The sequence below is a fragment of the Paramisgurnus dabryanus genome, chromosome 22 (assembly GCF_030506205.2).
Source record: "Paramisgurnus dabryanus chromosome 22, PD_genome_1.1, whole genome shotgun sequence".
Taxonomy (NCBI): Eukaryota; Metazoa; Chordata; class Actinopteri; order Cypriniformes; family Cobitidae; genus Paramisgurnus; species Paramisgurnus dabryanus.
This window is the reverse complement of record NC_133358.1, coordinates 23,495,317-23,508,516: the sequence shown is the minus strand read 5'-3', so window position 1 is coordinate 23,508,516 and position 13,200 is coordinate 23,495,317. Positions and strand designations below refer to the sequence as shown.

Below are 13,200 nucleotides of genomic sequence, written 5' to 3'. Positions count from 1 at the left end.
AAACACAAGAAAAAATATACCAAATCATTCATTATTTTAAATTTTCTTTAAATATTTAATTTTTTGTTTCAGTTCAGATCTGTCTTAAAGAAATACTGAAAAAAATATATAAAAAATGTATCATGGATATGAGATTAGGTCTGAGGAACCAATGAATCTGATTTAATCAGGGCCATTGCAGAATTACTGAAATCTCTATCCCCTACACTTTGAGAAGTCCAATAGTACTGTCTGCAAAAACCATGAGATGTTTCTGCTAAGAAAACATGACCGTCAACCTCATAGGGGGAAACATCTGTGTGCCCATCCAACAGTCGCCCGCTGCTTATCAGCTGGGAGAAAGCCTGTGGACAGTTACTTTCAATGTTACTTTGTAGTTATTATTGAACACTGTATTTCATAAAATCAAACATGGAGTCTTACCACACACACAGGTTCCTCAAGGTTATTTCCCCAGATGTAAACATGTGTGAGACTGGAATTTACTCTGATCGCCCTGTAGAGGGACATAAGACCTGCTGTCCCAATGTTGTTACTGGTAATGGACAATCTAGGAGACAAAGACGATAAAATCTGTATAAATTTTGATATTTGTGCACATTTTCATTGTAAATTATAAATACTAGGACTGGAATAAAAAATAGATACTAACGCTCTAAGTTTGCTGTGTGGAAGTTTGATAGCTTCACTCAGATACACAGCACCGGCATCCTCGATGCGATTGGAGGAGAGATCTACAATCTCCAAAGTGCTGTTTTGTTTCAAAACCTCTGATAAGCATTTGGCTCCATCTCGAGCAATTCTGTTACTGTTATAAAGGCAGATATGTTAAATCACACACAATTTGGATTAAAGGCGGGGTGCATGATTTTTGAAAAACACTGGAAAAGGGAGTCAGGCCGGGTTGCGTATGTGCGGGGCAGGTCTATCAAAAGAAGGTTTAGATTCTATTGGGGTAGGGGTGTGTTTTTTTTGGTGATTTCAAATGTCAACATTTCACGGTTGTCAGTTTGTGTTGAAAAGTGGTAGGGACAAAAGATCAAATGAAAAAACATTACAGCAGGATGGTAAAATATTGAAGAATGGCGCATTAAAAATGGGCATAACGTAGGCCACACTGCAAAAAATAACTTTCTTACTTAGTATTTTTGTCTTGTTTTCAGTAAAAATATCAAAAAATTCTTAAATCAAGGTGTATTTTATTGATGAGAAGAATGACCTAAAAAAATAAGTCCTGTTTTTAGACCAAAAATATCAAATTTAACTGATGTTGTGCATAAAACAAGCAGAAAAATCTACCTGATTTTTTCTTGAATTTAGTGTTTAAGAAACATTTTCAAGATTTTTTGCTTACCCCAGTGGCAGATTTTTTTTGCTTGTTTTATGCACAAAATCACTTAAAAATTTAACGCTTTGGTCTAAAAACTAGACTTATTTTTTTGGGTCGTTTTGCTCATCAAAAAAATGCATCTTAATTTAAGAATTTTAAGATATTTTACTGAAAACAAGACAAAAAAAATTCTTAGTACTTTTGTCTTGTTTTCAGTAAAAATATCGAAAAAATTTTACATTTAAAGCATTGCATGTTTTATTTTGTGCAAATAAACTTTTAACATTTCTTGGTTCGGTTGATTTTTCAGAACATTTTAACCAAATGCTTTCAAAAAGTGGTGAGGACAAAATCAGCCATTTCAAAAAGTGGTGGGGACATGTCCCCAGTGTAAATGACACCTATGCAACATTGGCTTTCAGAGATCATGCACCCCGCCTTTAACTTTATTTTTAAAGGACATTCAAAGATTGTTCACCCAAAAATGTAATCATTCCAAACCAGGAGACATCATTCTTAAAATCAAATGAGGTGTTTAGTAAAATCACTGAGCTGTTCAATTTAATTAAAAGATTTTTGTGTTTTTTTGTGTGTAAATACCAGCGAAGATCCAGGTAGCGTAGAGAGAAGTTCATCTTCAATGCTTCACACAGTCTTTCTACACCAGTATCAGTCATGCCATGTTTTCCCACGTGCAACTCCCTTAGGGTTTTATTTACCACCAGCATCTTTGCCATATGGACTGTAGTTTCCTCCTGTTATTTTAGGCATGATTACTTTGAACTAATAAAAAGTATTTTTGTAAAAAAAAAAAACTTCAATTCATCCATACCTGAAGACTGAATAGAAGAGGTCGGCTAATATTAATGGCACGTATTCTTCTGTTATTGCTCAAGACTATGGCAAATGCTATTACACTTTGTGTAGTCTGGTGAATAATCATAACATTTTCATTAATTAAAATGTAAAATTAATATAATGCATATAATATTTGTATGTATATTTGTTATATGTAAAAATTACCAGGTCACAATCTGACACATCCAATTCCACTAAAGTAGAATTGATCTGCAACATGGCAGCCAGTTGCATGGCACCTTTGTTTCCAATTTTATTTCCAGTCATTCTGAGCGTCCTCAAGCTTTTATTTTGCTGTTAAATTAAGAGGACAGACACTAAAGTGATGCTAATAAAGTATTAATTATAAATCAATCAAATGTTGATCATTTAATTCCCGGGACTTACATGTAAACTTTTTGCTATCATTTCTGCACCTTCTGCTTCAATGTCATTGCACATAAGGTCAAGAAACTGTAGGGACTCACTTTCCTGTTAAAACGGTTATATAGTTTTAGGGTCAATATCACTATAAAGTGCCTTCTGAGACTGCAAAATTTCCCCCTCCCAAAATCTGAGATTTTCCATTTAACTTCATATATTTTGTATTAAGGACCGTAGGCTTGCATATTGATCAAACTCCAGCACTTTTTATAAATTAACTGCAAGCAAACACCATACAAAAATTGTCCACATTTTTAGCTAAATTAAGCATTTAATGAACACATGAAGTAGCTGCAGTTAGCTAAGTGCTTCACTGTTGAAGCTGACTGTGCACTGTTTAAAACAGTTGGTTCTCAAACTTTTTCAGTGTGTGGCCCCCCTTATGTACGGTGCATTCCTTCGCACCCCCCCCAAAGAAAATTAAGACAAATTTGTTCTAAAAGGTAACATTTTAATTAAACAAAGCATATAAAATTATACAAAGTAGTGCTGTTGGTTAGTAGCCTTATTTTTTAAGGTTTAATTACACAGAATTTATGATAAATTAATGTATTTTATAAAATGTCATAAAACTGGGGCCCCACTGGCACCATCTCGCGGCCCCCCTGGGGGCCCCGGACCCCAGTTTGAGAACCACTGGTTTAAAATAGCCTACATATTTGGATTTTCTGCAAAGTTTTATGTTAATTAATATTTCACAATGACAGGGTGGAAATTTTAAGCTTGACACCAGGCAACTACAAACACAACAAAATTAGTGTAGATACTTACTGTGTGTGCATTATATGTTTAAACCTCCACTGAATAAAGACCAAACGGGGGACGGATGTCACTGACTACTTCAGTTGGTTTCTTTAAGGAGCGTTTACCCCAAAATAACAGGGTGGAAAGGAATTTTAGGGACACATGCAAAATGCTTAATATTATTATGAAAATTTTATATAAATTATAAAAATGACTTGTTTTTATCAAATAACTTATTGAAGACAATAAGAAAAATCAAAAAGTTTTTGAATTTTATGTAATTTATTCACTTTTTACACTCACTAAAGTTAGCTGAGCGGGGTCTGGGACATGCCAAAATCGCATATATCCATTCAAAGAAAATTGTATAAAATGGGAAAAACATATTTCAAGAGACTTATCATTGAACTTGTGTGTAAATGTTTGGCCATTTATAATAAAACCTCAGAATTTTATTATTTTGGATTATATTCATGATGATAGAGTGATTCTGATGACAATAAATGGCACTTTATTGTGATGTTGACCCTTTAATGGCTCGTGCAGAATTGTTTTAGTTGTTTAGACAGGTAAATCCAAGTTAGATAAACTTAAAGATTTTTAGGAACACTAGTGACTTACCTGAATGATGTTTGCAAGATAAACTGCTCCTTTATCCGTGATGCAGTTGTATCTAAGGTCTAAACCTGCAAAACATTATTTTCATGGCATAATTTTCATAAAACAAAGTCAGTAACAATGTTATTAAAATGGGACGAACGCACAATATGAAGTTATAGCCCTAATAAACGTGTTGTAAATGATCACTTCTTTATGATTTGCATTTCTAAATTACAACATTTCTTGGAAAGAAAAGTTAATAGTTTACCCTTTATTGCTGAACTTCCACCCAGCGTTTTTGACAGGACACGCACATCGTCATCTGTCAATTTCTCTTTATGCTTCAGTCGATCATTACTACCAGCTAGTTCAAGTGAAACCCTGCTGACCAAGATAAAACGAAAATAAATTCACATAAAAGCCTGGTTAACGGTAACAACGCTACACGCGAGTTTGTTAACCAACCTGTTCGTGCCATCTGCCAATACTTTCAAAATACATTCATTGGGAAGTCGTTGAATTTCTTCGCACGCGGACAAATACCTACTTTTTAAGTCCTCCATGTTCTGCGCGTGTAGTTGCTATGGCAATAAAGAACGCGTCAGCGGAAGGACGACATCTGCTGGCCAAAGAAATGTTCAGCAGAATTTGGCTAATTGTAGATTTTTATGTATTTATACAAATATTTTTGTTATAAATACATTGCACGTGTAGTCATAAAAGACAATAAAAAAGATGTAAGATGATTTATTATAAAATATACTTAGACGGTCCTATTTTTTTCTACAACGTATCAAATTTTTGAGCTTGGTTCATATAACATTTTTGGTATTTACACATTTTAAAAGACAACATATCGTATATAGCTCAAAATGTTGGATAATGGCTCTAAATATCAATAACCAAAAACCATAATGTTCCCATAGTCATATTAAATAAAGTATTTTTAAGCAATTGAAACAAAATGATTCCAAACACAGCTTTTTATTTTACAGCTAAACCTAAGTTTGGCTTTCCCTTCATATTTTTGATGCCTTTGATGATCCAGGTTCTGCTCTGCATGGGACACAAAATAAAAAAGGAACGAATAGAAAAACACAAACACAGCCGTTACAATAGCTGATATCTGCTTAGATTTAACAATCAATCAGATGCTCAGGATAAAAATAAATAGTTATCTAATGGGAAGTTTAGGAAGGTAAGCTATTGCTTCCCTCAGTTCCCTTGATACCCTATGACAGCCATCTCTAGGAGGATAACTCCGTGTATTCACTTTATGGAGAAAGCATTTAAAAGGGAGAAAAAATCCGGAATTTTAATCAATGGTCTGAACAATGACAATCTGCGTGTGTTCCATCTCATCAGTGGCCGGAATTTCGTACTGTTCCACGACATAGCTCACTTGCTCGCCCGTTTCTCCATGGATGAGGACAGGAGCTTCGGATGAATCGGCGTGCTGGAAGATCATCTGTGGTTCTGAGCCGTCTGCGTGCTGTATGATCATTTGAGGTTCTCCAGATTGCTGTATGATCATTTGAGGTTCTGCAGACTGCTGTATGATTAGCGAAGCTTCTGGGGGCAAAATTGGCAACTGTGATTCCATGTGGATCTCGTGATCTGCAGAATCGACGAGGGCGGAGCGTACACGCGCAATCAGGCCCTGGTGGTCAATGGGGATGTTGAGGGGACACTCGGTTTTTGGAATAGTTTGTTCTGTGTCGGGAATAACTGAAAGGTAGGATAAATGAGGATCAATTAATGAATAAACAGACCTGAATTGAGTTTAAGATTTATCCAAATGAATCAAACAGAATAATATATATATAAAATAACATAACATACCATTATGTTTTAAAACAGTGTGCTTTTTCAAGCTGTAGATGTCTGAAAATGTGTTTCCACACAGGTTACACTTTACTTTTCTTGAACCTATAGGCAACAAATGAAAAAAATTACAATTTATTTTCTTGCAAGGTTTCCATTTAGAAAACGCATAATTCGTTTTTTAATTACCATTATGGATGTCCATATGTTTTCGAAGTTCACCAGATGTTAAGCAAGGTTTTCCGCAATCCAAGCAGATATAAGGTGTCACACCTGACAATTAAATGAAAAGTAAAGTATTGCTAGTTAACAACTGTGCAGTTTTTTTCATAATATAATATCATCCTCTACAAAATCCCTGTATTATTTGCAGAATAAGTCTCCCAGACTCTGCCAAAACAGTTTTATGAAGGCTAAGATGAAGGTTTAGCAAGGACGTAAAAGTACTAAAGAAGATAGATGCTGATGTGAATGTTCTGTCGTTAGACCCACCAGTGTGTTTCCTGGTGTGAGTGATAAGTGAGCTGGACACAGCGAAGGCCATGCCGCATGTGTCGCAGATGTACGGTTTCTCCCCTGTGTGACGCCGCTTGTGGTACATCAAAGTGCTGGCCTGTGTAAAGCGCTTTCCACATTCTCCACATTCGTATGGCTTTTCACCGCTGTGCTTCCTGGGAGCAGATGAGAAATGTAGAGAAGTCAATAGAATGGTGGTACATGCAAGAAGACAAAAAAACCCTTTGAAGATAAACAGTCACAACCAAAAAAGAGATTTCTGAAAAAAATAAAATGGAGTTAACTCGTTTTGCAATGAAACTCTTCATATATATATATATATATATATATATATATATATATATATATATATATATATATATATATATATATATATACACACATAGGCAGAGGGTGAATCAACTCCAGGGTAAGGCTTAGGAGGAGCAATTCACACATGAATTCTACTTTGCATTAATTGAATCATTTTTCTTTATAAACACAAGCTAATTTGGCATGATTGGCGCTCGCCTTTTGCAGCGCAGCACTTTAAATGCAATGTCAAGCTCATCAATGTCAGTTCTAGTACAGTGGATCAATCGGAAAAGCCTGGAGGCGGGGCATGCATTGCAGGTTTTCTTTCAGGCATCCTCACATTTTGTGCTGAGATGCAAAAACAAAATCAAAATGCAAAAACAATTTTACATATTTTTCCCATAAAAACCAAGGTGCCACCTGTCTGCCATGTGGCAACAACCTACACCTCCAAGCATTAATGCTCCTCATAAATTTATAAACAAAAACTAAATAAAGCAAAATTCTGCGTTTGGACCTTGCATCTTATGTGTTAATAATGTCTTCAATGTTTAATACTGTTGTTTTGTCGATTGCAAACTTGAATTTGACGAGTTGTTGTTGTTCTGATCCATAAAACAAAGTCTTGGTCTTGAAATATGTGCGTATGTCCATTTTTGAAAGCTATGCTCATTACCCCATGTTTTTTTAAGCATGTACCAAATATGTGTAATAAAATATGAATTTAAGTTTTAATATGAATAAATTTTTAATCAACGTAATTCACAATTGGATTTAAAAACACAGTTATTTATTAATTGTATAGCATTTGTCTATGAAAAAATTATAATAATCATAATTTAATAAAAATAATAAATAACTACTTAATAATAACTTAATTTTTAGTTGCTCTTATTGCTGTGTGTGTGTGTATTTTTTAATTACATATATTAGAGCTGGTGAAAAAAAATCGTCTGCGATTCTCAAGCGTGCCTCATCAATAAAGCCGATTCAGTGATTAGTAGTAAATCGCCATCACCTGCTTTCAGATAAGGTGGCATTTACTACACAGAGCTGTATTTCACCAAGAAGCTAGGCAAACTCGCGTTCATAATCGAAGACGATCTTCCACAATTATGAACGCGGTTTTGCTTAGCTTTCGGTGAAATACAGCTCTGTGTGGTAAATGCCGCTCCATCTGAAAGCAGGTTTTAGCGGTTTACTACTAATCACCGAACCGGCTTTACTGATGAGACACGCATGAGAATCAGAGAATTTTTTTCGCAAGTTCTAATATATATAATTTAAATAACACACACACACCAAAAAATGAGTCAGTAGATTCAAATCCACCTTAACATGGCCATGACCCATCAACTAAAATAATTACATGAATCGAAAACATGCGCACACACCTTATGTGTATTTTCAGATTGCTAGATGTGGCAAAAGCCGAACCACAGAAATCACATTTGTGCGGCTTTTCTTCTCCATGATGCATGCGACAGTGATAGACCAGCTGACACTTTTGCGCAAAACGTGAATCACAGGATGTGCAGGTGAAGGGCTTCTCACCTGAAACAATACACAACATTCATCATTTAACATTAACCCCTAAAGAAACCCATACTGCCACATAAGTAACCACTTTATCAATATAACAAACTAACATTTATGACTCAGTCTGTGAAAAACCAGATAAGTCATTTACTGTTTTTCTATATAAAATCCTCAAAGAAGAACTCAATGTAAAATCAAACTTTGATGCTCCTAATCTCATAATTACAATATGAGACCTGGATTTCACAGACAGGGTCACGTGTATTTCAGACTACAATAACAAAACCTTTCTTACCTGTGTGTATGCGCATATGAGTCTTTAACTGGTTGCCCTGTCTGAAAGACCGAGTGCAGAGTTTGCACTCGTATGGTTTGACGCCCTTGTGTATACGCATGTGTCTGCGCAGGCTGCTCATTTCTGAAAAAAGGTTTCCGCAGACGTTACAAATGGGCTTGAGTTTATCCTGCGAGGGCTTCACCTCTTCTTCTCCAGCCCAGTCCTCATTATCATTGCCGAATTCGTCATCATCCTCTTCCTCCTCGTCGTTACTAGCTTGGCTTTCCCTGAGCTTTCGGCTTAAGCTCCTCTTTCTCGTGCTGGAACGGACTTTCTTAGAAGGACTTGAATCTGCAGAATCTTCTGTACCTTGCGAGGAAACTTCTTCAGTACAGCCATCAGCGAGTATTTCAGAATCTTGGCTTCTCTCCATATCTTCTACTTCTCCATCGTTCCCTGCTTCCATTTGCTCTGCTTGGTCCGAAGGAAGGGGCTTCAACCGAGGTCTTCCTCTTTTACGGCCTGTACCTTCCTTTTTCTGCGCTTCCGAACCTTCTTCGCTGTTGGTGGTTCCTGTCTCAGCGTTCGCAGTTTGGTTCTCTGTGGGTAGTGGCTTAGTCCGTGGTCTTCCTCTCCCTCTTTTAACAACTTCCTCTGTGTTCTCTGGATTATTTTTAAGGTCAGCATTACTGCCCTCTTCCTCCTCAGCGTTCATCTCACCTTCAACTTCTTCAAGAATCACAGTTTCAAGGTTGCCTGCTTGTTCTTCGTCACCTTGTTCTTCCTGTCCTTTGTCTCCCTCCGCGCCAGCAATCGTCTCAGGCAGAGGCTTAATTCGTGGTCGACCCCTTTTGCGAGCAGGGCTCTCACCCTCCAAATCCTTTGTTTCTGCAGAACCATCTTCAGCGTTAGCAGAATCAGTTCTCTCAGCAGGCAACGGCCTAATCCGCGGGCGACCTCTCGGCCTTCCAGTTCCTCTTCCTATTACTCCACTTTTTGGACTAGTGCTTTGCTGTGCTGATAAATGATCGGTCGAATCAAAAGTAAGAGGTCGTATCCTTGGACGACCTCTAGGTCTACCCCTTCCTCTTCCTCTGCCCCTCTGAGCACTAATACTGTCCTTCTCAACATCGTCCTCATAAACCCCGGCTTTGGGTTTCCTACCTCTCTTGCCACCACTCATGGTTGTCTGTTCGCTAGAAGATAATGCTTCATCGGTAGACGCAGGATCATTGTCATAGCCTTCATCATCAGCCATCTCATCCCTTAACCGCACACGTTCCTCCACCTCTGAGATCGGCTCCAGAGGTTCATAATCATCTGGGCTCAGGGGGGATCGTGGGTCTATGTACTCTGCTTGTCTTGTGGGCGATGCGTCACTTTTAAACTCATCTTGACTTATGGAACAGCGAGCCACAACCTCAGGCATCCCAAGGTAGGTCGCAGCCTTCTGAATACTTTCGGTTTCATCCCTGCAGAGAACAACGTGACTTACATTGAAACAGCAGCATATACATATTTTTGAGCAATTAAATTTCAGTAACTTTCAGGATAAGACATTTTTTACATTTATTGAAGATAAATGATGATAAATACAAAGTTGATGGTACCCATTGACTTCGATAGTATTTTTTATTCCTAATATGGAAGTCAATGGGTACTGTAAACTGTTTGCTTACCATCATTTATCAATGTGTTCAACATTATAAAGTAAATAACTAAAGGCTTAGAACAACATGATGTTGGGTGAATGATGACAGAATTTTCATTTTTGGGTGACATGCAGTGGTTCGAGTTTGGCTACCAATACAATTGAAAGAGAGTGTAAATAGTGTGTAGTAAACCTACACACAATTTTTTTACTTTCATAAATAAAGTTATTTGATCTCTTATAAATAAAGGAATAGACCTATAATATAAAGAAATACAATTTATATTCACTAAAGGAAATCCCATGACTTTAGGACTTCTTCATGCCTATGTATCATAATCTTAAAGGGGCCATGTTATAAGACTTTTTAAGATGTAAAATAAATCTTTGGTGTCCTCTAGATACACATGTGAGGTTTAAGCTTCATACCATATAGATCATTTATTATAACATGTTAAAATTGCCACTTTGTAGTTGTGAGCAAAAATTCGACATTTTGGGTGTGTCCTTTAAAATGCAAATGAGCGATGAAGTGCAAACACTGATTGCAATGATGGTGGTTTGTGCAACTTGCAATTAAAACTTAATTGTGCTGTGAATTATTTTCTCTCTCTCTTTCTCTCTGCACTAAATGGCTGTGCTGTGGTTGGATAGTGCAGATTAAGGGACGCAATTATTATAATAAGATTTCCTTATGACATCATAAGGAGCGCCAGATTTCAATTACCTAATTTTTCATGTGCTTGCATAGAATGGTTTACCAAAACTAAGTTACTGGGTTGATCTTTTTCACATTTTCTAGGTTGATAGAAGCACTGGGAACCCAATTATAGCACTTAAAGATGGAAAAAGTCAGATGTTCATGAAAATATAGTACTTTTCATGTTTAAGTGCAATAATTGGGTCCCCAACGCTTCGTTTCAGTAAAATATTCTCTGCAAGCATGTGAAAAATGAGTTTGTTCAGATTTCTCCTGTTTTGAGATTTAGGTAGCAAATCTAATTATAATAATACCGCCCCTAAATCTGCACTATCCAACCACAACACTGCCATTTAATGCAGGGAGAAAGAGAGAGAAAAAATAATTTACAGCACAATTGAGTTTCAATTTCAACAAACCACCATCATTGCGATCAGTGTTTGCATTTCATCAGCTCATTTGCATTTTAAAGAACACACCCCAAAAAGCACATTTTACACACTCTGGGGACACCCAAGACTTATTTTACATCTTTAAAAAAATCATAATATTATGACCCCTTTAATATGTCCTCATGGTTTTCCTTGACTGTAGGAACCCTGTATATAAAGAAAGAAAAAGATTCCCATGAACTCACCTGTCCATGTTCAGTTCCCCTGTGTATATATAAGTCAATAGTTTTTCAAACACTGTAACGTTCACCAAGTCAGGGTCCAGAGTTATGGTGGCATCTTCTCTGCCTGCATCAATGCACTGGGTGGAGAAATACTCGCTAAAAGCTGCCAAAACATTATGATGTGCGTGGTATTGAGTCTGTCCAATTGCCACCGTGCAGTCACACAGAAAGCTTCTCTCTCGTTGTCTCTTCAGCTGCTCCAGAAGAAACTCACTATGTGTGATATGTGGCATTATGTGTGAGAGGGGAAACCTGCAATATCAAGAGTATCTTATAATGGTTGCCCATTTTTATGCAATTACAAACTAAGCATGCCTTTATTATGGTAACCATAGGTGGTATTTGTGTAAAACCACATTAACCACAAATTTACTGACTTATGGTCTCAATACAGTAACCATAGATGAACCATGATTTGTAGTTAAAATATGGCAGTACAAATGATAATAAATCAGCCAAAATCATGGTTACTACAATTCACTATAATAAAATCGTGGTAGAGATTTCTAAGAGATCGTTTTGTGAGCAATAAATAAGAAATGGAACTTACCCCACGTATTTTTTAAATGTTTAATCCACACCAAGAAACCTGTTAAAATAAATCAGACATGCATCTAAAAATGTAAGATTATGCATACATACATGCATATATATAATAGTCCATATATCTGCTAACAAAGTCGTCATCATGTATGAAAATAAAAGTTCCCGCCCGTTACTCAAAAGTTGGTTGCAATAACGAGCTTGCTGCACATTGACGCCTTTAAAACACTATTTAAAATATTCTAAAACATTCAATATTTTCATTTGTAAATATGGAATAAAAATAACATAATGCATACATTTCTGGGCGGATACGGAGATGAATGTGTATAATTTTAACATGCAAAACAAAGGGCTCTTATTTCGAAAATGCTCGATCCGGTACAGCGCTAGCCGCCATCCGAAGGTTAGCGCTGTAAATTACCAACACACTATAATGAACAGTGCAATAATTACTTAAATTATATTAAATATGATTATGAGGTTTCAAAAGGGTTTTTAATAAAAATTCACGCCTCACGTTTATTCGACAGTAGATTAAAATCTCTTTGCTTTGACGGCCATTTTCGAGGTCTTCAAGAGGACTCACTTGTTGACGTCATATCCGGCTTGAATTGTTTCCTGCATAGACATCATATAGGTAGACGCCCTATCGACCGCTACTGCCTACTGGCGCGGTGAGATATGGGGCCGCCATCTTAGATCGGTCACCCGCTCCACTCAGTGTAATCTGTATGACTGGTGGAATGAGCTATCAGCGCATTTAATTAATCATATCTCAGTGAATACCGAACAGATTTTCACGCGGGTTTTTTTTGCTGCAAATGTCATTCATGGAGCTATGATATAGGACACATGGTTCGGCGTATTTTAACCCCTTATGTGCCGCAAATCCCGTTTGAGTGGGGGTGACAATGTGATGTACATCTTTAAATGAATATTTCTCTGGGATTCTTTGGGCTAGAAACCTAATCTTGGTCTTGTTTAAAAGAAGACAATTTAGGGTTTTTCACAAATGAGTTGGAACGTAAAAATATTAAATATAAATACTTTTATAGCCGTTTACCTTTATTTTAATATATCAAATTATGCAGTAACATATTAATTTATAAATAAAATTACATAAAAGTTAATGTTTCACACAATAAATAATGTTAACATGAAGCAATATGTCTCAAGTAGTTGTGATCCAAATCACAAAAAAATGATGTTTGGGTCACAATTT

The 13,200-nt window shown here is 36.5% G+C and overlaps 2 protein-coding genes across 3 annotated transcripts; both read right to left on the bottom strand.

Moving 5' to 3' along the window:
* Positions 1-17: 17 nt before the first annotated feature.
* On the bottom strand, positions 18-4,617 carry lrrc34 (leucine rich repeat containing 34). Of its 2 annotated transcripts, none has more exons than XM_065258397.2 (10): positions 4,421-4,617; positions 4,224-4,339; positions 3,977-4,041; positions 2,576-2,659; positions 2,354-2,482; positions 2,163-2,258; positions 1,931-2,085; positions 653-808; positions 424-550; positions 18-344 (listed from the first exon to the last, which is right to left on the bottom strand). In XM_065258397.2, exons 1-10 carry the CDS (start codon positions 4,516-4,518, stop codon positions 135-137), a joined length of 1,236 nt encoding a protein of 411 aa, XP_065114469.1. In that variant the 5' UTR covers positions 4,519-4,617; the 3' UTR covers positions 18-134. The 2 variants fall into 2 exon arrangements, with proteins under 2 accessions (XP_065114469.1, XP_065114470.1); XM_065258398.2 differs by having other exon boundaries at positions 4,224-4,336.
* A 306-nt stretch (positions 4,618-4,923) lies between these two features.
* mynn (myoneurin) lies at positions 4,924-12,590 on the bottom strand. The gene is made up of 9 exons (XM_065258385.1): positions 12,496-12,590; positions 11,983-12,021; positions 11,394-11,684; positions 8,424-9,877; positions 7,984-8,143; positions 6,272-6,450; positions 5,969-6,052; positions 5,798-5,884; positions 4,924-5,683 (listed from the first exon to the last, which is right to left on the bottom strand). The coding sequence occupies exons 3-9, from the start codon at positions 11,663-11,665 to the stop codon at positions 5,271-5,273; spliced, it is 2,649 nt and encodes an 882-aa protein (XP_065114457.1). The 5' UTR covers positions 11,666-11,684; positions 11,983-12,021; positions 12,496-12,590; the 3' UTR covers positions 4,924-5,270.
* Between the last annotated feature and the right edge of the window lie 610 nt (positions 12,591-13,200).

Coding starts and splice junctions, on each gene's coding strand:
- lrrc34 (XM_065258397.2), bottom strand. CDS start 4,518: ATGGAGGACTTAAAAAGTAGGTATTTGTCCGCGTGCGAAGAAATTCAA. Junction 2,259..2,353: donor ATGTGTCAGATTGTGACCTG/GTAATTTTTACA, acceptor ATTATTCACCAG/ACTACACAAAGTGTAATAGC. Junction 551..652: donor CCACACAGCAAACTTAGAGC/GTTAGTATCTAT, acceptor TTTGTCTCCTAG/ATTGTCCATTACCAGTAACA.
- mynn (XM_065258385.1), bottom strand. CDS start 11,665: ATGCCACATATCACACATAGTGAGTTTCTTCTGGAGCAGCTGAAGAGA. Junction 6,053..6,271: donor TCACACCAGGAAACACACTG/GTGGGTCTAACG, acceptor TTTAATTGTCAG/GTGTGACACCTTATATCTGC. Junction 5,885..5,968: donor ACATATGGACATCCATAATG/GTAATTAAAAAA, acceptor TGTTGCCTATAG/GTTCAAGAAAAGTAAAGTGT.